We start from the raw sequence: 26,037 nt of genomic DNA on the forward strand, positions 1-26,037 counted from the left end.
TCTATGAAGTGTCTGTATCATAGACCACAAATCTGGAGTTCTATTTCAGTGCTTGTATATAAATGTTTTAATTAATTAATAACTTCAGTTTCTTTAGAATGCTTTCAAAGAAAGTTTTTATAAAGTTGGCTGAGCAGTGCTCTCATTTCAGGCTTTTCTGGATTGGTTCATGGGAGCTACTCACCACAAGACCTGTCATGCACTCACAAATAAGAGATAGTTCTTACTTCCAGTAAACATTAGTAATGCTGGGGATAATTTTTATAAGAGAAACCATATGTGTAAACCTGAATCACAGAAGAATAATTGATAAAGTGTATATATGTAAATGTTTTATATGAAAACAGGCAGATATTTTTGAGCAATTTTCTCTTGTTGGCAAAAGTATTTGTTATTTAACAACAGAACCAACTTTTATCATATGAAAATTCAAGTTATGGTGAACAAAGCGTCTTCCTCCTGAAGCAATTGATTGTATACAGAGCAAGTATTTGCAGTAGATCTTTGATTTAAAAAAAATAATGGAGAATTCAATAGAATTATATCAGACAGTTTCTCATCTTCCTATAGTAATCACACAGTCCAGTGTTACAAGCTGCTGACAGACGTTGGTTGCCCTCAGCAGACAGGTCCAATGTCACTTATGATAACTGCGCACTGCTGAGTTTGAATAATTTGTTGTAGTTTCATTTTTGTATTATGAGGTAAGGGCTCCCAAACTTGAGAAAAAGGTAATCAAGGTAGAGATGCTCTTCTCATGTTACTACAACTCTCAGTTGTTCAGGTGAATTAGAGGTCTGTGGTTTTCTTCTTCTCCTTCTTCTTCCTCTTCTTCTTCTCTTTTTTTCCCATACGTGGTAATGGAAAATCTTCCACGGAATATAAATAATGGAAGGAGTGAAGGTAACAACTCACTCTGTAGTTGTAGTAAGTGATCTATGGGCACATAAATGAGATGGAAAACATTGTTAAGGTTTAGGACAATGTCTTCCTTTAGAGTCACTGTGATGGTATGACCAGGGAATTTTTCTCATTCCAGTTCCTTCCAGATGGCCCCAGGTCCATTCAGGCTACTGTCAAAATGAGTATCGGGGATCTTACATGGATGAAAGGATGGCTGAGGTGAGGGACTTGCTATTCCTCCCCCTCCAAGTGCCATAGCTGATAGAATTGCTACAACCTTCCTGCAGCTAGTCTGATAGTCCAGTCACAGGCTTGCATTGTAGATCTGACCTTACTTTTCACTTACTTCCAGAGTTAACTGGTGTAGAATACACATACAACTCCACAGATCCACTGCCCCAGCTAACTGTTTACTGACTCTGCACTTTGACCCCAGTTATCACTAATTAGAAATCTATTACTTTAGAGTTATTCGTTGGTGTTCTAATTTTGTTTTTGTTAATTGATATTCAGTGTTAACTTCACTCCTTTCTGGCACTGCTTGCAATGTGTGGCCCTGAGAATTTACCATTTTAATTCTATACGAGTAGTTTCCATTGGTTTCCCATGTCATCACATGACATTACTAAACTTGGCTCTCCCATTTCTCATATTCATTCAGTGTTTCATGGATGAACTGCTAGGGGATTAAACAATTTTTAAATAATCAAATCATCGCTACTGAAGTTAGTTTTCAATTAATGCTTGTGTGTTCTCACTTGTTCTCATCACTGGTTGTAATTTCCATAATAATCAGAAAACAAGTCAGTAAGTTAAAATGTATTCAAGAAGTTGAACTTAAATAAACAAGTGGTCATTCATAATTTACAGGTGACTTCATGGAATATTACTCCTAGAATACTCAATTAGGAACATTAACCTTCATCCACTGCACTTACAGTGACCGTCTTTACAAGAGCTTGAAGCTGACTCACTTTGTCATTGTCCACATTGGATACTTAAAGACTGCCATAGGAATGTTTTCACAAAATGTTAAAAAACGTTTGTTGACCTAAAAGACAGAAATTATAGGTAACACATATACACATTAGGTCATGAAGTTATTGGCTATTGATTATACAAGATGTATTTGGAAGGAAGGTCTATTTAGTAGTAATAACAGAATGAGTACAAATACAGAAGCACTAAAGATTGAAAAAAAAAAATAGAAAACGTAAACTATCTTTCTTCATAGCTTCCACCAATTTCAGGCATTTGTCACAGTATGACAAAAGTTTTGTATGCCTTCCTCATAGAACATCACTGCCTGTGGTGTGAACCACGTGGTAACATGTTCTCAAATGTTGTCATTGTTGTTGACTTTTCAATCATCAAGAAATGTTTTCAGGTGCAAAAAGAGATAGAAGTTACTAGGGGCAAGGTCAGGGCTGTGCAAAGAATGGTCAGATTGGTTCTGGCCACAATCCGGCAAGAGTTGTCACGTCTCATTTGTAGCATGATGTTGAGTACAGTCATGAATCAAAACAATACTATTTGTGAGCTTCCTGCGGCACTTGTTCTGTATTGCATGATGCAGTTTCATAAGCATCTCACAGTAAATATTTGCACTGATTATTTCACCTCACAGTAAAAAATGCGCCAGTAGGATGTCACGTACATGTCATTTTGAGATGTCAAGATGTGCTACCATTGAGCCATTCATCACATTTTCCCCATGAATCTTGCAAATCTGTTGATGAAGGTCGATTGGTTTAGTGTTCTTCATATTCAGAATACTAATTTCAAATATAATCTCAGAAGTTGTGGGATTTTCAATCAACTTCTTTCTTTAAACAAACACTATCCAGCCTAAACAACACACAGATAACTTCAGACGGTGTCATCTCCTCTTCCTTGACTCAAAGCATCTACAACACATGGACCAAACTGTGATTGCAGCACTACCACAGAAAAAAAATACAAATGAAACTGACATTCTGGACATACCTTGTATTTTCTTAATGTGAGTTAATATTAAACGTTCTATTTTGTCAAGTTGATTTTTTGGTGTGAAATTTTCTCCTCATGTTCTAGCACAGGTCACTATGAAATTTCTAGAAACTTAAATCTTGTATTTATAATCTTCACTGTGTAAGATATTATTGCAGTAAATTTTTTCAAGTACAGAAAATTCAGGGCTACATGATAATAACAACATTTTTACTTTTTTTTTTTTTTTTTTTTTTTTTTTTTTTTTTTTTTTTTTTTTTTTTTTAAAAAGGTTACGTTTCAAGTTCTGCAATTCTTATGACCACAATAATTTTAAATAAAGATTTTTCTTAAATTACATAAGCTTCAGAGAAGACAAGAGATTCTGTTGGAAGAAGAGAATGAGACTTTTAAGTAAGGAACATAAGTCCATGCAGATAGCTAATGGTCAAGTTTTCAAGTACATGTTGTTGTTGTGACTATTATGAATATTTCCTCAAAGAAAATGTTTATAAGCAAAATATTTATATTTTTAACATCAGTTACATGTAAATTACTATCTGAATAATGAGGCTCAAAAATGTAGTTTAACAGAGACTTTTGATATTTTACTTGCAAATGTTTTGTGAGTTGCTTACAGCTAATGCTGTTTCTTGATTTTCAAACTGTGTAGTTTATAACCATGCCAATCCTCCTCTTGGAGAGTCCACAAGTCCCTATATTTATTGATATATCACCAATCTTCTAGGTGGTTGACCTAATCAAGCTGAAGAACAGTCTGTATTTACACTGAGGAGGGAGAAGTCCCATCTGGGATCCACTCTGCTCACCCTGAATGGGGAAGGGACAATAAAAGTTGCTTAAAATGCAGTCAACCTAAAATCACCATACTGGATACCATTTTTAGATAAAACACCACGTGAGATCAAAATAAACCAATAAATTTAAACCTGACAATCTGTAACATTCATATTCTGTTGGATAATGGCACCCATCAAATATAAAAATGAACAGCAATTACACTCATGAGTTGGGAAGATTTAACACTGACATTGTTGCCCTGAGTGCAACTAGAGGGGCTGATCACAGTTAGCTCTGGAAGAATGTTTTCTTCAGGAAAGGAGAGGGTAGAAACATAACTTATATGCATGAAGTTCGGTTTGCCATGAGGAATTAACTCTTCTCTCTTTGGCAAACTTCCTTCTGGAATAAGTGTAACACTATGAAATGACACGTTAAACTCACAACCAGCAAATTTCTGTAGTTACAAGCTAGCCTCCATCTCTTACATCTACTGATCATCAAAAGGAGAAAGTTGACATAATGTTAACAGATAATTATACCCCAGTCATGTAAAATTATACTTGTAGGGGATTTCAATGCAAAGGTTGGTAAGGACACTATATTGTGGTCTAATACAATTAGGAAAGAGGGGTTGGGGAAGAGCAATTCCAATAAAATTCCAGTGTTATCTAAATGCTTGAAACATGACCTATTATTATGGCTAACCCAGGAAACCTGTAAGCAATATGCATTGTGTTCAGTGAGGCATACGCAATGGCATACAAATGTTAACATCAGGAGTGATGAAATTTTGCAAAATGCTGAGCATTTTCATCCCCTTGGTAATCATCTGTCCACGAATGCAGTACAGGCACTGAAATCCTGTATAGGATAAGTTGCACTAGCACAGCTTATGGCTGTTTTGTGCTGTATGGTTTCCAACAGTCATGATGTCAGTGCTCTGACCAAGCTCTTTATTTATCAGACCATCTTATACCATTTCTCATTTATAGGAGTGAGGCCTATGTCACCTACAGATGGCATCTGAAGCTCCTTGAGAACTAATTTTTTCAGCACTAATATCAGTACCCTGGAGAAAACAAAAGCTACCAGTCCAGAGGATATCATCACCAAACACAAACTTTTATCGACTGCTAATATCACCCATATGCTGGCCAAAACAAATAATGTATTCTCAATGCAAAAATGGTCAGTGAGAATGAGGACGACATATGAAATGATACAAAGGTGATCCAAAGAGTCTTATTTTTAAAAAAGATGTCAAATTGTTAATGACAATTGTGAAACTGCTGGTTCTGATTGTCTGGCTTTTCATCGGACTGTTATGGTGGCTCACAGTACTTTGAGCAACAATGGAAGAGATTAAGATCAGAGAAGCAGAACTGTAAGAAGAAAGGGAAAATGTCATGACAAGCAATGTAAATCAACCTGTTGACAAGCAATGCAAAGCAACCTGAGGTTGACATGGACAGGACATGCCCTCACTGTAGTGGAAAATGTGATTCCAGGTTTGGTCTCCTCAGCCACTCACAAACTTGTAAAGAAGATAGTTCTTGTAGGAGACAAAATATGTGTTTTTTAGTGAGTCATGACCTGAAATGATGAGACCATTGCACATTTTTTCCCTTTTCCAAGTCCATACGTTTCTTGACCATATTTTATCATCCACTAATTCTAAATGGCCATATTGTAGTAACCTCATCCTCTCCATAGCTTTCCTCATGTCCTCTTCCACGTCTATTTTTCCCCCTTGAGACTCCAGTACTTAGTCTCCAGTAATCCATCTCTGTGGATACCAGTTGATCTTTTTCTCTTTTTCTTATTTGTCAAACTTACAATCCATATGTACATTTGGTTTCTACAGTTGTCTTCTATATAATCTGTTCGTTTTTAACTGTGATCTTTTTATTCCAAAGGATTGAGTTTAATTCTTGAATAACGCATTTCCCTTGCCCTATCTTATCTTTTACACTCTTTCCATCTGGAGTTAGCTACACCAAGGTATTTAAATGGAAAACAGCATTTAATACCCAAATTTACATAATGTAAATCATGTTCGTCACACTTACCATATACTCAGTTTTCTTTGTATTTATTTTTAAAGCTTACTTCTACATATATGTGAATATGTATCCAATATGTGAAAGAAATGACATGAGGGAGAAACAAATATAGTATTTATGTTTGGAATAATTTTAATGCCTTTTGAATGTATCAATAGAGATGAGCTATTGCTAATTATTTTTGTGTGTTTTTTTGAATATGTGAATATAATTTGTGTATTCGGGCACAATACTGGCCCCTGAAAAACACTGAAAAATGTCATCTGTAAACGTGAAACACTTTCACTGGTAAAATGGGATAAACATTTTTAGTGGACAGTTTCCTACCAATTTGAAAAGCCAACATATATAAATTACACTAGAAAAACTGCACTTTTGTAGAAACTTTTTAGAAAGATTTTCCAAAGCACATTTATGTGATATTTACTGGACTGTGATTGACATCTTTAAAGGAGATGTTCAGTAAAACATAAGAGTGGTACATGTTTCAGATTTAATGAATGCACTGTCAGACCCATGTGCTTTCTTGTCTGCTCGAGAGAAGATGGTGGAGAATATGAAGGCAATGGGTGCCGAACAGATGGAAATGTTGACTCCTGAAACTGTGGTAGGTGATGGAAGTGAAGGAGGAGCTGGTGATAGTGGTAGCGACGATGGCAGCAGAGGATTGGGCAGCAGCAGTGGCGGCAGCAGGAAATCTGGGAAGTCTTCTGACCGAAGGTCCAGTGGCCCTGCAACACTTGATGAACACTATGGCAAGTAAACTTGCCCCATTTGGGCTTAACATGTTGTATCAGTGTGAAAAGTGAAATGTTTGCAAGCTCCAGTCACTCACCAAACTCATTGTTACTGAACAGCTGCTTGTCTCCCAGTTTGCATAAATTGTAAACAATTGACATAAACAGCAATAGTTGTCAGGAACATCAATTATTTCGAATTACATATTGAGTCTCAGATCACACAAGTGGGATTAGATTTTGTACCTGAGGCTGAACATACAGTTTAAAGATTACAAGAAATTTCTTTATTTCCCTAAGTCAGTAAACCTAGTCTATATTGGCAGACGAACTACTTCTTTTAGCGATGAGACAGTGGAGGGGGGAAAGGGAGGGGGTAAGCAAACTTGGAGATATAGCTTTCAGTTAAACTGTTAAGCTTATGTGTATACCAGTAGTGTGGGAAGAGTGTGACTCTGACCTTGGCAGTCAGAGATTCTGTGTGTGTGTGTGTGTGTGTGTGTGTGTGTGTGTGTGTGTGTGTGTGTGTGTGTGTGTGTGTTGTGTGCACGTGATCATGCATGCATGCTATCTGTTCTGAGGAAGCCCTGGTTTTCAACATCTGTGCCGTATGGTGAGGAGCAACTATCCTTTTCACAATATTGTCGTTATTCCACCCTGGATTTTCCATTCATTAATAGTGTGGGACATTGTATTAGGGAGTCAGTGTTGTATTGTTCTACGAAAAGAAATTAATTAATATTAAAAGTCATAAATATCATCCCAGATTTATATGTCATGCTTCTTGGAAACACTTTTGTTCTTTTAATTTTGAAAAAGACATCATATGGTTGGGAATACAGTGGAACCTCTATATAACATTTTTCAAGGAACCACAAATTCTGAACACCATATAAAGGAAAACACTATAAAGAGGAAGGCTTCCAAATAATAATTATAGGACATTACTGAAGATCTGGATACCACTAATCAGCTTTGACAAATGGTGCCATAGATGACATTTTAAATTTTCACAACACTATAATATGATATTCATTGCAAATGATCAATGTATCAAATGTAATTTTGTAATTAAAACATGGGGCCTAGTAGATGGATGGGTGAAAGTAAATGGATCAGTTTGTACAGTAAAAAGTTATAACAGATTCTTAAGGATTGACATCATTGTCCAAAGCTGACATGTGATATCCCGTGTTTCAGTTGACCCAATTATAGAATGTGAGCCAAATTTTGTTTATGACATACTGAACATATTACATAAAAATACAGTAAATGGTACAGATTGAAAAAAAATAGTTATAAAAAATTACTTTACTAATTAAATTATGAAGCGGAACTTAAATTTGCAGAAAACTCTAGGAACCTACGCAATCTGAAAATCACATACCTATGATTTTTTAAAATATTCAAGCAAGCATGTTTGTTTTCTATTTCTCCTAGACTCTATGGCAATCATTTCTTGCTCCAAATGAGCAACTTGAACTACTGTTCTGTTCTCAAGTGTATGGGCCATCATATATCTCCTGAATGTTTCAAAGGCTTCAGCTGCCTTAGTATATGAGGGCACAGAGTCATCTTCCTTGTCACTGTCATTGTCACTTTCACTACCACGACTATTCTCCAAGCTTCTCTCTGCATTCAGCTCCTCAATACTTTGTTATACTGTGGTTACCACGTTATCATCCATAGCCACAAAGTCCTCAAAAGTGACAGAATCACTGCCTATTAATTCCTGAAACTCGTGCAAATCACTTGCATCATATTCCACAGGAGCTGCCATCTCATTCTCACAGAATCCCGCTTTTGTGAAACACTTTAATAGTTTCAGCACTGACTTCCCTCCATGGGTACATAATTAAATTCATTGCCTGTAAAATATTCAGCTTCAGTTGTGAGCTCTGCTGGCTTCCCAGTTATTGTTAGATCGAAGACACACTCTCACTAGACACATGAACCTTTTGCTGCTCAGCTCACACAACATGCTACGAATACAAAGCATCGACTGAAATGGCACCAAAAAGATCGCAAGCAGAATGTGCGTCACATGTCATATGACTGGGTTCTGCCACTGACATATGAAACACGCTGAGAGTGGGCTTTCCGAGCCGGTGCAAACTGTGCATCCACAGAACGGAAACGATACGTCTACATCCAGTCACTTAAATATTATAAAGAGGTAAATAACTGACCAAGGTTCCAAAAATATGAGCATTACATGGAGGAAATTGTAATGTAGAGTAAACGCAGTAAAGAGGAAAATTTAACTTTGTTTATATGGGCTTTTAGTCGGGACCGAAAAAAATGGATGTAACATAGAAGAAAACATTATATGTAGGAACGTTATAAAGAGGTTTCACTGTATATTAATTCTACTTTGCTCTGACACTTTTTACAAACAGGAGTTCAGATTTACTGTAGACTGCAATATCAGTCTCTCATATAACCTCACGTTATTGTTGTTGTTGTTATTATTATTATTGTGGACACTGTGCATTACAATTTAATAGAAAAAAGAAAAACATGATCTCTTTGAGAAAGAAGGCAATTACTTTGTTCTCTTTTAGATTTCAAATACCGCACAAACAATTTGTGAATGAAGTTTTCCTTTCCATATTTTGTAAAGCAAAGTCTTTCATGATGTCCATAATATAAATTTTCCTGAACCTCTCTTGATAAACACGGATGGGGTGTAAATGGGAGAATCTCAACTCCGTCCTTGATCTGAGGCAAGTTTTAAGTCATCACAATGCATGAATGACCTCCTGGAGGATGCTAATAATAATAGCCCACATCTCGTGGTCGTGCGGTAGCGTTCTCGCTTCCCACACCCGGGTTCCCGGGTTCGATTCCCGGCGGGGTCAGGGATTTTCTCTGCCTCGTGATGGCTGGGTGTTGTGTGCCGTCCTTAGGTTAGTTAGGTTTAAGTAGTTCTAAGTTCTAGGGGACTTATGACCACAGCAGTTGAGTCCCATAGTGCTCAGAGCCATTTGAGCCATTTTTTTGCTAATAATACTGGAACTGTCATAATCATAACTTTCTGAAACAGTTCGTTAACTCTACCACATTCAGCAGGAAGTTGTTGTCAGTAGAGGGTACACTATATGGCAGTAAGCCAGTCATAATGGCTCGCAGCATTTTGAACTGTTCATGAAGTGTGTCCATGTTTAAAGTTTGCTGTGTGTGTACTCCAAGCAACTCTTTGAAACTTCATGTAGATGGAGGATTTGTTTGGGAAGGGATAACAAGTTTCCCTTCACGACAGGAGAGTCACCTTAGAATCTCTTGATTTCTTCAGCAACAGATGATAATTCTGTGTGTTTCAGAGTTGCAGGTGTTTTTCTTGGCCATAAAGATATTTGGGTCTTTCATATTTAGGTTCTTAGAATATTTCTTAGCTTTCTCTGACAGCATATCAAATGCTTCCTCAGTACTACAGAATGTTTCACTCCATCTGCATTAATATTCAGGTTCTGTAGAGAGCCAGTTCTTTGCAGAGTCCAAAAACCTCAGTAGCAACTGTCAAACAAAAAGAGTCTCAAACTTTTTGAGCCATTTTACATAGGTTTGATCTCCTTCATCTATAATTGAGCTGCTTGTATAAAGTCATTCAGGAGGCCTGCGACCAGGTATGGCTCATAGTTAAAGGCTAAGAGGCAGAGCTGCCCCAAAATATATATTAAAATATATTTATATCTAAAAACAAAGATGATGTGACTTACCAAACGAAAGTGCTGGCAGGTTGATAGACACACAAACAAACACAAACATACACACAAAAATCAAGCTTTTGCAACCAACGGTTGTTTCATCAGGAAAGAGGGAAGGAGAGGGAAAGATGAAAGGATGTGGGTTTTAAGGGAGAGGGTAAGGAGTCATTCCAATCCCGGTAGTGGAAAGACTTACCTTAGAGGGAAAAAAGGACAGGTATACACTCGCGCACACACACACACATATCCATCCGCACATCCAGACACAAGCAGACATTTGTCATATATTTATCAATAAATGATTACAGAATTTAAATTAATGATATCAATATAATAGAGGGAAACATTCCACGTGGGAAAAATTATATATAAAAACAAAGATGAGGTGACTTACCGAACGAAAGCGCTGGCAGGTCTATAGACACACAAACAAACACAAACATACACACAAAATTCAAGCTTTCACAACAAACTGTTGCCTCATCAGGAAAGAGGGAAGGAGAGGGGAAGACGAAAGGAAGTGGGTTTTAAGGGAGAGGGTAAGGAGTCATTCCAATCCCGGTAGTGGAAAGACTTACCTTAGAGGGAAAAAAGGACAGGTATACACTCGCGCACACACACACACATATCCATCCGCACATACAGACACAAGCAGACATTTGTCGTATATTTATCAATAAATGATTACAGAATTTAAATTAATGATATCAATATAATAGAGGGAAACATTCCACGTGGGAAAAATTATATATAAAAACAAAGATGAGGTGACTTACTGAACGAAAGCGCTGGCAGGTCGATAGACACACAAACAAACACAAACATACACACAAAATTCAAGCTTTCGCAACAAATTGTTGCCTCATCAGGAAAGAGGGAAGGAGAGGGGAAGACGAAAGGAAGTGGGTTTTAAGGGAGAGGGTAAGGAGTCATTCCAATCCCGGGAGCGGAAAGACTTACCTTAGGGGGAATAAAGGACAGGTATACACTCGCACTCATGCACATATCCATCCACACATACAGACACAAGCAGACATATTATGTCCTTTTTTCCCCCTAAGGTAAGTCTTTCCGCTCCCGGGATTGGAATGACTCCTTACCCTCTCCCTTAAAACCCACTTCCTTTCGTCTTCCCCTCTCCTTCCCTCTTTCCTGATGAGGCAACAGTTTGTTGCGAAAGCTTGAATTTTGTGTGTATGTTTGTGTTTGTTTGTGTGTCTATCGACCTGCCAGCGCTTTCGTTCGGTAAGTCACCTCATCTTTGTTTTTATATATGATTACAGAATTTAAATTATAAGAGACACTTTTATTATTTCCCTCATAAATATGCCTGCATGAATGTGCCTAGTAAGTGGATAAAGGATGAAAAAGACCCACCTTGGTTTAATAATGAAATTTGGAACATGGCAAGGAAGCAGAGGCTGTTGCACTCTCGATTCAAAAGATAATTCACAAATGATGACAAGCAAAGGTTAGTAGAGATTTGTGCATCTGTGAAAAGATCTATGCACAAAGCATGCAACAACAACTACCACCATTACACCTTGGCAGAAGATCTGGCAGAGAACCCGAGAAAATTCTGGTCCTATGTAAGATTGTAAATTAGGCCTAAGGTGTCCACTCAGTCCCTTGTTGTCCTGTCTGGTGTGCCAGTTGAAGATGGCAAAATGAAAGCCAAAGTTGTTCACATAGGAGAATGGTACAGGCATATTGCCATTTGACCACTGAATGGACTCCCATATGGACGACATAGTAATAAGTGTCCCTAGCATAGAGAAACAACTGAAACTTTTGAAAGCAAACAAATCACCATGTCCGGATGGAATCCCATTTCGGTTTTACAAAAAGTACTCTATGGTATTGGCACCTAACCTAGCCTGCATTTATTGTGAATCTTTTGCCCAGCATGAAATACCAAGTGACTGGAAAAAAGTGCAGATGACTCCAGTATATAAGAAGGGTAAAAGAATGGACCCACAAAATTAAAGACCAATATCCCTAACATTGGTTTGTTGCAGAATCCTTGAACATATTCTCAGTTTGAATACAATAAATTTTCTTGAGACTGAGAAACTTATGTCCTTGAATCAGCATGATGTTATAAAGCATTGCTCACTCAAAAATCAGCGTGCCCTTTTCTCACATGATATACTGTGAACTGTGTATGAAGGGCAACAAGCAGATGCCATATTTCTAGATTTCCAGAAGGCATTTGACACAGTGCCCCATTGCAGGCTGTTAATGAAGGTATGAATGTATGAAATAAGTTCACAGATATGTGGGTGGTTCGAAGACTTATTAAGTAATAGAATCCATTATGTTGTCCTTGACGGCAAATGTTCGTCAGAGACAAGGATATTGTCAGGGGGTGTTTTAGGACCGCTGTTGTTCTCTATAGACATAAATGATTTGGCAGACAAGATGGGCAGCAATCTTGTTTGCTGATGATGCTGTTGTGGTGTATGGTAAGGTGTTGAAGTTGAGTGACTGTAGGGAGATACAAAAAGAATTAGACAAAATTTCTAGTTGTCGTGATGAATGGCAGCTAGCTACAAATGTGGAAAAAGTAAGTTAATCTGGATGAGTAGGAACAATAAACCTGCCACGTTTGGGTACAGAATTAATAGTGTCCTGCTTGGCAAAGTCAAGTCATTTAAATATCTGGGCATAATGTTGCAAATTGATACGAAATGGAACAAGCATGTGAGAACTGTAGTATAAAAGGCTAGTGGTTGACTTTGGTTTATTTTGAGAATTTTAGAAAAGAGTGTTTCATCTGTAAAGGAGACTTGCATAGTATGCTAGTGCGACCTCTTCTTGAGTACTGCTAGAGTGTTTGGCACCTGTATCAGGTCATATTGTAGAAAGACACTGAAGCAATTCAGAGGCGGGCTGCTAGACTTGTTATCAGTTGGTTTGAACAACACGTAAGTGCTATGGAGACACTTCAGGAACTAAAATGTGAATCCCTGGATGGAAGGCAACATTCTTCTCAAGAAACACTGTTAAGAGAGTTTAGAGAACCAGCATTTGAAACTGACTGCCAAACAATTCTGCTGCTGCCAACATACACTGTGCGTAAGGATCATGAAGATAAAGTATGAGAAATTAGGGCTCATATGGAGGCACAAAGACAGTCATTTTCCCCCTCACTCTATTTGCGTGTGGAGCAGGAAGGTAAATGACCAGTAGTCGTAAGATACTCTGCTGCACGCCGTACGGTGGCTTATGGAGTATCAATGTAGATGTAGATGTAGAAAATTGACAGTCAATGTTTTTGGAACTGTTATAGACTCGTTATGATGACGACTGAACTAAAATTCAAGATCATTAAAAGAAGAAGTACATGTAAATGGGATTTGACAAACCTGAAAAACGAAAATACACTGAAGCACTATCAACTAGAAACAGACAAGAAAACAAATACACAGGGCTGCAATGACACCCAAAGCAGCTGGGAAAAAATAAAAACTGGTATTTTAGAAGCAGCAGAAGAAGTAATAGGAAAAGAAAGGACAGAGAAAAGGAAGGAATGGATCATAATGACCTACTAAATATGATGGAAGAAAGAAGGAAATTAAAAAATTCTGTGAAGAAGGAAGACCAAGATAAATACAAGAGTCTGAAAAACAGAATCAACAGAGAGGCAAAACAAGCAAGAGAAAAATACCTCGATGATCTCTGTATTTCAGTTGAGGACAACATGAGCAAGGGAAATATCGACAAGGCCTATAAATGTGTGAGACATTGCTTTGGAGACAGAAGAAACAAGTGTAGGGCTGTGATGGATGAGAATGGCAATATGTTGGATGATGATGACGAAGTTGCAAGAAGATGGAAACAATATATAGGAAAACTGTACAGCGGACCAGACCTGTCTGAAAACGTCATGGAAGAGGAAACAGAAGTAGATGCACACAACATAGGCAAACCTATTTAAAGGTAGAGTTTGAACTAGCTCTGAAAAAACTGAAAAACAACAAATCGCCTGGTATAGACAATATCCCAGCCGAACTTCTGAAATCTGGAGGAGCAAAACTGAATCAGGAGTTGTATAATCTTGTTTTCAACATGTACGAGCAGGGTAAAATTCCTACAGACTTTGAGGAAAACATTATGATCCCCATTCCAAAGAAGGCAAATGCTACAAGATGTGAAAATTATAGGACGCTCAGCCTAGTTACTCACGCCTCTAAAATATTAACCTCAATTATCCTAAAACACATAGAACAAAAAGTCAAAGCTACACTCTCCGAAGACCAGTATGGATTCTGGAAAGATAGAGGAACCAGAGAAGCAATATTTGCTCTAAAACTAATAATAGAGAAACGACTAGATAAGAACCTGAAAACATTCATAGCTTTCGTAGATGTAGAGAAAGCCTTTGATAATGTTAAATGGGATAAAATGTTTGAGGTACTCAAAAAAGTAGGAATAGACCATAAAGATAGAAAAATGATATGGAACCTGTACAAAAATGAGACAGCAGTTATCCGTGTACGGACAAAATAAGAAGAGGTGCAGATACGAAAAGGTGTCCGACAAAGTTGCGCACTATCCCCTGTTATCTTTAACGTATACATTGAAGAGGCGCTGAAAAAAGTAAGGGAAAATTCACAGACAGGTGTAGTAATTCATGGCCAACGAGTAGATATGATAAGATATGCCGATGATATAGCTGTCCTGGCTGAAAGGGATAAGATCTTGTAGTCCTACTGAATAGAATGGATAAAGTTATGGGTGAAGAATATAATATGAGAATTAATAAAGCAAAAACAAAAGTAATGGCATGTGACAAAGAAGATCAAGTGAAAGTCCAAGTTCATGTAGGCAATGAACTGCTTGAACAAGTTGATAAATTTACCTATCTGGGCAGTAATATTACCAGGGATGGAAGGAGCAAGGCAGAAGTGAGAAGTAGAATAGCTCAAGCAAAGGCTGCTTTTAACAAGAAGAAAAACACATTAAGATCTAAGAGCATCAGCCTTGAAACCAGGAAAAGATTTTTGAAATCATATGTGTGGAGTGTGGCATGCTATGGGTGTGAAACATGGACTCTCGGGACGGAGGAACAGCAGAAGCTAAATTCTTTTGAAATGTGGTGCTATAGACGCATGCTCAAAATAAAATGGATCGACAAGGTCACAAACAAAGTGGTTCTGGAAAGAGCAGGTGAGAAGAGAAGCTTCTGGAGTTTCATTGTTAAAAGAAGAGTGCAATTTACAGGCCATCTATTAAGACATAAAGGACTCCTGAACAAAATCATAGAGGGACATGTCGAGGGAAAAAGACCAAGAGGAAGACCACGACTGAGGTACATGGATCAAATCGTGAAAGATGTGGGATGTGACACCTATAAAGAAATGAAGAGAAAAGCTGAAAGATGCACAGAATGGAGACAAGCTGCCATTGTAGCTGTTGCAAACCAATCCTTGGATTGACCACTACAGAAGAAGAAGAAGATAGACTGATGTTTCTCGAACAGGTAGTAGCTAGTCTTAAGGCTACATCTTGAAATGCTCATTAGCTCTATGTAGTAGAGCATGGCTTCTACAGAGTATAGCTCATATGGGCCATCTGAACGGCCTCTCAATAGCTCAACTGGCAGAGCCTAAGGGTGTCGTACCAGCTTCCACACGATTTTCACATTCTGCTGCTTACATAAAAATGGAATCAATAGAGTGGCTGGTATTTCACTGTCGAATCACTGTCTCTGTACATCAGTATTATGCTTTGATACATCATTACTTGATCCTTGGTATTAATGTTTTGATAGTAATTTAGATAGTGCCCCCTGCCCCCTCCCCCGATATTATTGGCAACTCCATCTGTGTACGAATAAATTTGTAAATGATGCAATAGAGAGCACTAGAATATGGTAACATCAAGTGTCAGCATCTAGTGGGAGTTTTAGAAATGCATAGAGGAAATATACATTATAGAGGAAATACACATTAAAAATGTTCAGTTATCATTGTTAGCCAGTTTCTTTTTGTGAGTGTATTGTGCCTGAGCTCAAGTGAGTTTTAATTTCTTATGAATAACTGCAGCATACCACATGCTTGAAAATAGCGCTACATGAATTCAGCTTGCAATTTATTAAGCAAAAATTTGGAACATGAGTCTGAAAAAGAACTACTGTATTGACCAAATTTTAATGAAATTGCCATAGACTCTATCACAATGTAGAAGGGGAGATGAGCTGATTTCATCTATAAACAAATGAATTACGATAAGTGGAATGTGCATTACTAGATGATGAGCAATTCATTTGTTGTAGGCCTAAGTACCAATTTAGCCTACTAAATGAAATGTGTAAAAATCTCTGGTGACATGTTGAAACATCGATCTCACATTCTATGATACTATAGCACAGTGACCTTTACTAAAAATAACGTATTTGGGAGACATCTTTAATGTAGTTTATCACTTAAACTGTATATATCCATAATACCCAAGTATAAATACTTTTCAAACAAATCAACGTGGCCACTGCTCGGTTTGCTTCTGTCAGCCAATCTCACAAGACCCATGATTTATTTATTTATTTATTTATTTATTTATTTATTTATTGATTTATTTAACCTGGCAAGATTAGGGCCATCAGGCCCTCTCTTACATCTAACCAGGCATTCTACTTATTTTACATTCATACGTTTTAGTAGGCATGCTAAACTACATCTAGTACAAAAAGTGAAATAAACAATTAGAAAGGTACACCTGGAAAAATACATACATATAGAGTTTATATTCGTAGATCATAAGTACTGTTATAATTAGACATTATTGAAGAGACAAATTTTAGGTAGGAGTGCTGGCAGCAGGGAGTATGAGGGAGACTCATGGTGAAGGGAGGAGAAGAATAGACATGATGAAACATAATTAAGGAAATATAAAGGAAAAGAAGATTGCCTGGCTAATAGAGATATATGAAGGGGAAGGCATCTCAGGAGCAAGATAGGAGACGCTAGCTTTGCTATTTGACCGATGAGAGGATTGGCCTGGTACATTAATTTTGTGGAGAACTTTATGAGGATGATAGTAGGAAATGCTTCAACTTCTTCTTAAAAGCAGCAGGAGATTGAATTTTGCGCAAGGTAAGGGGCAGTTTGTTCCATAGGCGGACAGCGGCAACTGAGAAGGAGTTTGCAAAAGTTTTTGTTTTGTGAGTGGGCACAGTTAGGATACCAAATAAGACTGACCTCGTGTTTCGATTATGATGACATGACAGGTTTTTAATCTCTGAAGCAAGGTACCGGGGTGCTTGCGCGACGAGGAGTCTGTGAAGTAGACATAGAGTGTGGTAGACACACAATTTGTCCGGCCGCAGCCACTTTAGCTCAGAGTATGAAGCACTAACATGATCATATCGGCGAATGTTGCAGGTGTAACGCACACAGGCATTCATGGTTAGCTCTAGCCGTCTTTTGTTTTCACTACTCGTGCCTTGTTGAATCACATCACAATAGTGGAGGTTCGGTAGAATGAGTGCTTGCACGAGCTGGCGTTTCAAGTCCTGTGGAAATATGTTCCGAAACTTTTTGAGAGCATAGAGACAAGCAGACGTCTTTCGCCACACTGCGACTGTATTCTCCGCCCAGTTGAGATGCTCATCCAAAGTTACACCCAAGTTCTTCACTGTTTTCTGATATGGTATTGGAGTACCGTCGAGCAGAATAGGAGGTAGCCGTTCGCGGAAATCTGAACTTATTAATTTCTGATGGGCTATTAAGATTACTTGCGTCTTTTTTGCATTTAGTTTAAGCCCCAGGCTTTTCGCCCATGTCACTACCGAAGACAGATCATCATTCATCTGAGCGATTGCAGTGTTTACGTCTTCAGGTCTGACGCTTAGGTAGAGCTGGAGGTCGTCGGCATAGAAATGATATTTACAGTAGGACAGAACCGACAAAATATCGTTGACATATAAAGAAAACAAAAGTGGTCCTAAGACTGATCCTTGTGGCACTCCCGAGGAAACATGTTTCCAGGAAGACTTTTCATTTACGCAGACAACACATTGCTGTCTGTCTTTTAAGTAGCTTTCAAGCCATCTCATTGCACTATCAGAGAAATTAAGCTGTTGCATTTTTCTGAGCAATATGTCAAAGTTAACAGTGTCAAAAGCTTTGCTGAAGTCCAGTAGCGTCAATATTGTTGCCTTTCAATTGTCGATGGCACATTTCAGGTCATCTGTTACTTTAATTAGAGCAGTGTTTGTGCTGTGATGTTTACGGAATCCGGATTGAAATTTGTCATATAGGCTGAATTCATGCAAGTGTTCAGTGATTTGGTCGTGAACAATATATTTGCGTGCTTTGGAAACAGCAGGCAGTATGCTAATTGGTCGGTAATCACTAGGCAGTTGTGGGTTTTCGATCTTAGGGATGGGTCGAATTATGCTTCTTTTCCATGCAGTGGGGTATATTCCGTTCACGAGGGAAAAATTATATATGTCAGTTAAGACAGGTACTAAGATATCGGCAACATTGTTAATCATGGTAATACCGATACTGTCGTTGCCTTTTGCATCAGAAGAGATTCTCATTATTGCTTTTCTTGCCGTATTTGTTGTTACATATTTTAGATGGAAGCTATCATTGTTAGTTATCCTGTTTGGGGATTCTTGTGGATGGTAATTATCAGCCGTGCTGGTATTCAGAGGTGCAGAGAAGAATTCATTTAATTCGTTAGCTGACACATGAAAAGTAGTTTCCGATTTTGCCTTTCCGACCCCCAAGCTACGGAGATTCTTCCATAGAGTCGTGGGCGTCAGATCGCTGCATACAAGGGAGCGAGCGTGCCTGATTTTAGCATTGCGAATGCATTGTTTCACTCTGTTCCATAGCTTTCTGTATTCTTCGAAACACTCTGGTTTCGGATCTGCCTTGAAACGCCTGTGGGCAGCATCCCTATTAGTCATCATTTGACGTAATTCAGCTGTCAGCCATGGAGCAGGAGATTTTCTTACACGGATTGTGCGCACAGGTACATGTTTGTCATAGAGGGCAGTGAGTTTATCACCAAGTTCATTAATTTTGCCGTCGATTGTAGGTTCTCTGATTATTTGATGCCATGAGATTTCTGAGCAATCGGCTGTTAGAGCGTCAAGGTCAATATGTTTCATGTTCCTACAAGTTATGTAACGCGATTTGATCCTTGGGGGCTGCACAGAGTAGGCCAGGAATATTACATCATGTGCTGAGAGGCCAGGGGCCGATGTTTGACCAACATCTCTTACTTTGTCAGTCTGTTTCATTGCGATTATGTCTATAAGAGTATGACTGTGCGCCATATGGTGTGTAGGTTGTAATGGAAAAATGTTCATGCTATTGCAACTAAACAATCTTCTTAGGTTTATTGTGGAGGGAGTGTCTCTTAGCAGGTCTACGTTCAAGTCACCCATTACGATGACATGTTCATATTGACACTGGAGTGAATGTAGTTCCGACTGGAAGGAACTCATTGAGTTTATTTTTGGTGGCTTGTACACGACGCCAGTCAAGAATTTCCGACTTTGTATATTTATTTCAATGAACATGAATTCAGCCTCTTTTTCTTCAGCAGGATTTGACGTACATAAGACTTTCGCTTTGAGATCTGTTCGTATATACGCGCCGACCCCGCCACCTCGCTTTTTTGATCTGTCTGCCCTAAGAAATGTGTACCCTGGGAGATGAAAAGATGCAGAGGATATGTGTGGTTTCAACCATGTTTTGGATAAGAGGATTACGTGGTAGTTTAGCTGGTTGAAGAGGAGGCTAAGTTCTTCGTAATGTGCAGGTAAAGACTGGATGTTGCAGTGAGCTGCTAAAAGCTCTGACGCGTTCCGCTGAGCAGCCTGGAGTAGGGTGGCAGACTGGTTTGTCCCTTTGTTAGGCACTACCTGCCGCGAGGGGCACTGGCTGGTGCTTCCGCCAAGTGACATAACACAGGGGTGTCCGAGATTTTGCGTGCCCTGTTTGTGACTCCGCGAGTGCCGAAAGAAAGGCGACTGCAAGAGATTTCCTGAGGTTGCGGGAGTATAGAAAATGGATAAGTAGTATTCGGTGCAAGGAGAATATGACCAATAATAGTGACGGCCGTGTGTCACTGTGTATCCTATGTCGTAAGAGGAGAAATGTAATTAGCGTATTTGAAACAGGTTAGGGTGGAAATAAGGGAAAGGGGAGTGATTTAAGAGGCCGATGCTGCCAGCAGAGAGGAGTAAGCTTAATAATTAACAGATTATCGTAGGAAGCTAGAATTAAATTGAAATTTACTAAAGTGATACTGGTAGTGATTATCATAGGAAGCTACAATTAGATTGAAATTTGCTAAAGTGATACTGATGGTGATTTTGTTATGAACAATTTAAACCGAAGGGATGGGTGATTAATGAACTAAAGGAGAGACTAATAATTGCAATAGAACTATTACAGAATGGAAGAGAATAAACTGAGAAAATGAAAAAAGTATTAGCAGTAACTAAAATTAAGTAATGGTTAGAGCTACAGACACAAAAAAATAGTGAAAAGTTAATACAGTTACAAAAACAATTAGTTGAAGGTACAAATATGGGTATAATTGAAAAGTTAATACAGTTACAAGACTATATCTGAGTATAGGGCTGTTACAATTTGCAAATGGTGTTAAGTTTGCACTTTTGGCTCGAGTAGCTTCACTTAATACTATTCAGTTCTGTCATGGGAACATCACAATTTCATTTTATGGGCTTATAATCATTGCATATTACACACACACAAAACATTCAATGACTTGGGTTTAGATTGGAAAGTATGAAAAACTTTAAGCACCCAGCAAAGCAAACAAACATCACATTAAAGTACTCTCTCCAAAAATTCATCTTTTCATAGAATTTGTTGGAATAAAGTGTCAGAAAATATGATGTTGGCAGATAAATATGGTGACCCTAGATCCTATCAGGGATTTAGCTTTCATTTTTATTTAGTAGTTTATTATGCAGTCGAAGTAAGATACTATGTGTAAACTTCTGGATAGAGTACTATATTGCACTCCCCCACTCACAGCCCCTGTCCCTACTCTGAAAACTTGGGTGTGGGAAGAGATTGATCTGTAGCCTAGCCCAAACTCTGGGTTAGTTCATATCAGTAAATGTTGTAGCCTTCCCCACTATGGGAACTAGAGTTACACCTTCCTGCGATCATGACATTAACTCTATACCTCCCGTTTTATTAGGTTGCTAAAATCAACAAATCAGTTTTTGTTGAAAATTGTAATTAATAGCAAGTGGTACATTGATTTTGTGACTTGAAATGAAATGCTCATAAGGCATTTATTGGCCAGGATATCCCCTATCAGGGTTCGGCTGCCGTATTGCAAGTCTTTTTTAGTTTATGCCACTTCGGCAACTTGCGTGTCAATGATGATGAAAATGATGATGGAGGACACACAACACCCAGTGCACTGCCGGGAATCGAACCCAGGCCCCCTTGCGTGGTAGGCGCAGTTTAAATTGAAATGTCAAATTTGGATTCATTTCAGTGACACCAGATGGTAACACAACATCTGCTTATACCTTTTTCCTTTTGAATGTAATGCAAGATCAAAACAGTGGTCACTGCAGTGCATGGTATAGCTTTTTGTCTGGTTTTGATGAAGGATTTTCTTTACACCTGAGTTTCACCCAGACATATTGGCTATACCAATAAAACAGTAGGTACACAGGAACATCATTTCTAGTGAGAGTCTTAGAATAATATCTTTAGTGATAGTTGCCATGTTTGTGCCCTGGAGTGTGCCAGACTGTATACACCCAGAACAAGTTCTTTTATTTTGAGCATTTCAAAATCATTGAAACATACAGAAAGAGTGAACTGGTCCTGCTCAAATGTATCTGACGTTGAATCTTTCATAATTCCATAAAATGTAGAAGTTTTTATATGAGGGTTGGAACTTTAATAGTGGAAACTATTTATTTACAGCTCATACAAAATAGATATGTGTTTCAAAGTTTTACTGACCTTCGGAGTAGTCACCAGCGTTGTGTATAACCTGTTGCCAGCGATGTGGAAGTTGTAGGATACTCTTAACAGCGCCAGTTGTGTTAACAGTTCGAGCGGCGCCGTCTATTGCCCAACGATTTTGTAGCAGTTCTGAAGCAAATTCCGTGAAGTGTTTCCTTCAGTTTAGAAATCGAGTTGAACTTATGAGGGCTTAAGTCAGGGGAACGCAGTAGGTGGTATAGCACTTAGCAGCCCCATCAGTGTCGGCCCCAGAAGTGTCATGAGATTTCCAGTGACTGTTTTATGAACTCTGAGTGCCTTTCCTGTTCAATCCAGTAACCATTGTGAACTAATAGTCACTAATAAAGGGGTGCTAGCTTACTCCTGTTGGCCAGCAGATGTAACATGTCTTGGATGACCATAGGTGTTCTGCTTTCATTATGCTGAATAACTATGGCAATCTCTTAGTGAAAAAGTCTCTTCTCATCTATTTTGAAGTAATATTTAGCTTACTTCCCGTTACAGGAACCATCTTTAAAAATAGATGTTTCTTTCTGTGGTCTTCTGTTGCTCAACTTGTGTATAGACGTAATGCTACCACAGCAGAGAACATTGCCACTCTTTTCTTCATAATGTATTTGTGGATAAGAAACAAACTATTCCGACTTACTAGATCTTCCATTCCTCTGTGGAATCTTACAACAGGATGGGACAGAACGTATTTGAAGTATATGATGTTTAACATTGTCTGATGCATATTACCCTCAAGGATGTGGCAGTTTGATTCAGCCATAAGCAAAACCTGCTATCAATGAAAACACTTATCACAGATTCATTATATGTGGCTCTGCTCATAGTTTATGTAGCTCTTCAAGTCAATTTTGGGGAGGAGATAGGATAGACACCAAATCTTGTCCTACTCTCCCTCCCATCCCCCCAAGACTTGGAAGTTGGAGAGCAAGTGACCCCCCTTCCCCACCACTCCCTGCTCCAGTTGATACACCTTTACTATACTCTGTTCATCACAAGAATAAACCTGATGTAAACAAACACAAATGCAATGATTGGTCAGAAGTCATATCACACGTACACTGGTGTTGTTACGCTCTTGGAAGTAGGTTCTACTTATGCATTAGATATCTTATTACTAAGTAGATGAAATGAAACTTTAAGATATTCTAATGTATTTACAGACTTTTGATTATTCCCTTTTGAGAGAGCAATTGAACTCCAGCAGTCATGATTTCTTCTTCTTACTTTGTTCTTCCCAAATTCTCTTCATACGTTCACTGCATTCTCTCTTGCATTCTTCTGACCATCTTTTTCCCGTTCTGTTCTCCTTATGTTCTTGTTTTAGTGTGAGTTTCTTTATAATGTTTCTAAACTGTTCTCTGTTGTTTATGTTGTCGTGTGCGATCCCCAGTTCTTTAATGTCTTCTTCTTCTTCAGTGATCCACTTTGTCTTTTTTTTTTTGCTCTTGTTTACTATCTCAAAGATTTGTATTGTGAGCCTGCCTGTATTCATCCTGATGACATGACCATAAAATTTCATCATTCTCTTTCTAATGGTGTCTGTTATTGTTTCTATGATTTTGTAAATCTCTCTAGTTGGCCTCTTCATCCAAATTCCATCCCGAAACACTGGTCCATATATTTTCCTCAGAGTTTTTCTTTCCTGCTTTTCAATCTCTCTGATCTTTATATGACCATGAATCACTGTAGTTTCTGCAGCATGAAGTGCTTCTGGTAGGTCTACTGTGTTGTAATGCCTTAGTTTCACATTGACGGAAATAGATTTCTTATTATAGTGATTCCAAGTGAGCTTATAAGCTTTTTGTAATCTGGAGATTCTATCTTTATTGGCTATTGAGTTCAGTCCTGATGGTTGAATTATCTCTCCCAGATATCTGAAGTGGGCAACTTATGCCACTTTCCCGTATTGAGTAGTAATGGAGAGATTATCTACAGGTTTGTTTTCCATATACTGTGTTTTCTCGTAGGAGATTTGTAGCCCAGTTTTCTGTGAGATTTCATATAGTTTTTCCAATTCAAGTTTGGCTTCCTCTCTATTGTTCATTAAAATGACAAGATCATCCACGAAAGCCAGACACTTCACCTTAATTCTCTGCTCTTCTTTAATCCCAAGCTGAATTACTTTTATTTCCTTTTCTCATGTCCTCATAATATTTTCCAGAACCATGTTAAACAGAAGGGGGGACATTCCATCTCCTTGGCAAACACCAGTATGGATATGAAATGCTTCTGATGTTTCTCCCATGAATTTAACTTTGGAGGTTGTATCTGTTAATGCCTGTTGAATAACTGACCTTGTTTTCCTGTCAAGCCGGCCGGAGTGGCCGAGTGGGTCTAGGCGCTTCAGTCTGGAACCGTGTGACCACTACGGTCGCAAGTTCGAATCCTGCCTTGGGCATGGATGTGTGTGATGTCCTTAGGTTAGTTAGGTTTAACTAGTTCTAGGGGACTGATGACCTCAGATGTTAAGTCCCATAGTGCTCAGAGACATTTGAACCATCAATTTCCCCTCCCCCCCCCCCCCCCCGCCCCCCCTGTCAATCCACAACTCCTCTAACATGTGAAATAATATTTGTCTATCTATTGAATCGTAAACCTTTTTAAAATAGACAAAAGTTACCACATTACTTCTTCTCATGCACCACAGTACATCTTCTCATTTGCGAAATTGTTTTTAAGTTCCATATCTGTTTGATGCAAGATCGACCTTTGCGAAACCCTGCCTGATACTCCCCTTTTAACTGGTCTGCTTGTTCTTCTAGTCTCTTTAACAGGGCCTTTGAAAGAATTTTGTATATTACAGGGAGCAGTGAAATTCCCCTGTAATTATTTGGATCAGTTTTTGCACCTTTTTTGTGGAGAGGGTGAATTAATACACATTTCGACTCTGCAGGTATTTGTTCAGTTTCCCAAATATTTGATATAATTCTGTGGGTTGCTTGTGTGAGATTATTGTCACTTAATTTCCATACTTCTGCTGTGATTCCGTCTTCCCCTGGAGACTTGTTGTTCTTCAAATAATTGATTGTTTCCTTTACCTCTTTTAATTGATGGTGGATTTGAATTGGGATTGGATGTGGGTTTTCCAAAATCTAGTTGTTCTTTCTGAGGCTCGCATTTGAAAAGTGAATGAAAATATTTAGCTAAACTTTGACAGTTCTTTTTAGGGTTGGTTTCCAGTGATCCATCAGGCCAGTGAAAGCACAGATTAGGCGGTTGATACCTTATTAGTATTTGTAAAAATTTCTGGTGTTGTTCTTGATAAATTCTTGTTCAATTTCTTTAAGCCGGTTTATATCATATCTACATTTTTCTCTTCATATTGCCTTGGATGAACTCCTCTGTATTCTCAAAAATTCCTGCCATTTTTCTGTAGTTTTGTTGCTACTGAAAGTTTTCCAAGCTTGTATTCTTTCTTCTATTGCTTGATCACATGCACTGTTGCGCCATCTGTGTTTTCTCTTTCTTGGGGGTTTGTCAAATTTCATAGTGTTTTTCAGTACTTCTGCAAGTTCCTTCCAGTTCGTTGCATTTGATTGCCCAATTTCCTGGAGAATTTCCCTCTTGTTAAGTTTAAGGTATTCTGGATCAATTCTAACTGTTTTGCTCATTGGTGGTTTCTTTCTGTTAGGTTGAATTCTAATTTTTATTTGCAGCAGATGGTGGTCTGACTCAAAAAATCCTTTTCTTGTTCATACGTTGAGTATGTCTTTGGTGTTCTTATTAGATGGTCTATCTGAAATTCACCCAAAGTTGAATTTGGTGATTTCCATGTTGTAAGTTTGTTTACAGGTTTAAGGAATTGTAGACATGATTTTAAGATCAAAATTTTTACAGAAGTTTATCAGTCCCTCAC

The 26,037-nt window shown here is 38.3% G+C and overlaps 1 protein-coding gene across 1 annotated transcript in view; it reads left to right on the forward strand.

Moving 5' to 3' along the window:
- LOC124804976 (1-phosphatidylinositol 4,5-bisphosphate phosphodiesterase-like) overlaps positions 1 to 26,037 on the forward strand; it is a 543,720-nt gene that overhangs the window by 418,926 nt on the left and 98,757 nt on the right. The window contains exon 18 of the mRNA XM_047265367.1: positions 6,230 to 6,493. Within this exon, the coding sequence (XP_047121323.1) occupies positions 6,230 to 6,493 (264 nt within the window). The remainder of the gene's footprint in view (positions 1 to 6,229; positions 6,494 to 26,037) is intronic.

Source organism: Schistocerca piceifrons, chromosome 7 (genome assembly GCF_021461385.2).
Source record: "Schistocerca piceifrons isolate TAMUIC-IGC-003096 chromosome 7, iqSchPice1.1, whole genome shotgun sequence".
NCBI lineage: Eukaryota > Metazoa > Arthropoda > Insecta > Orthoptera > Acrididae > Schistocerca > Schistocerca piceifrons.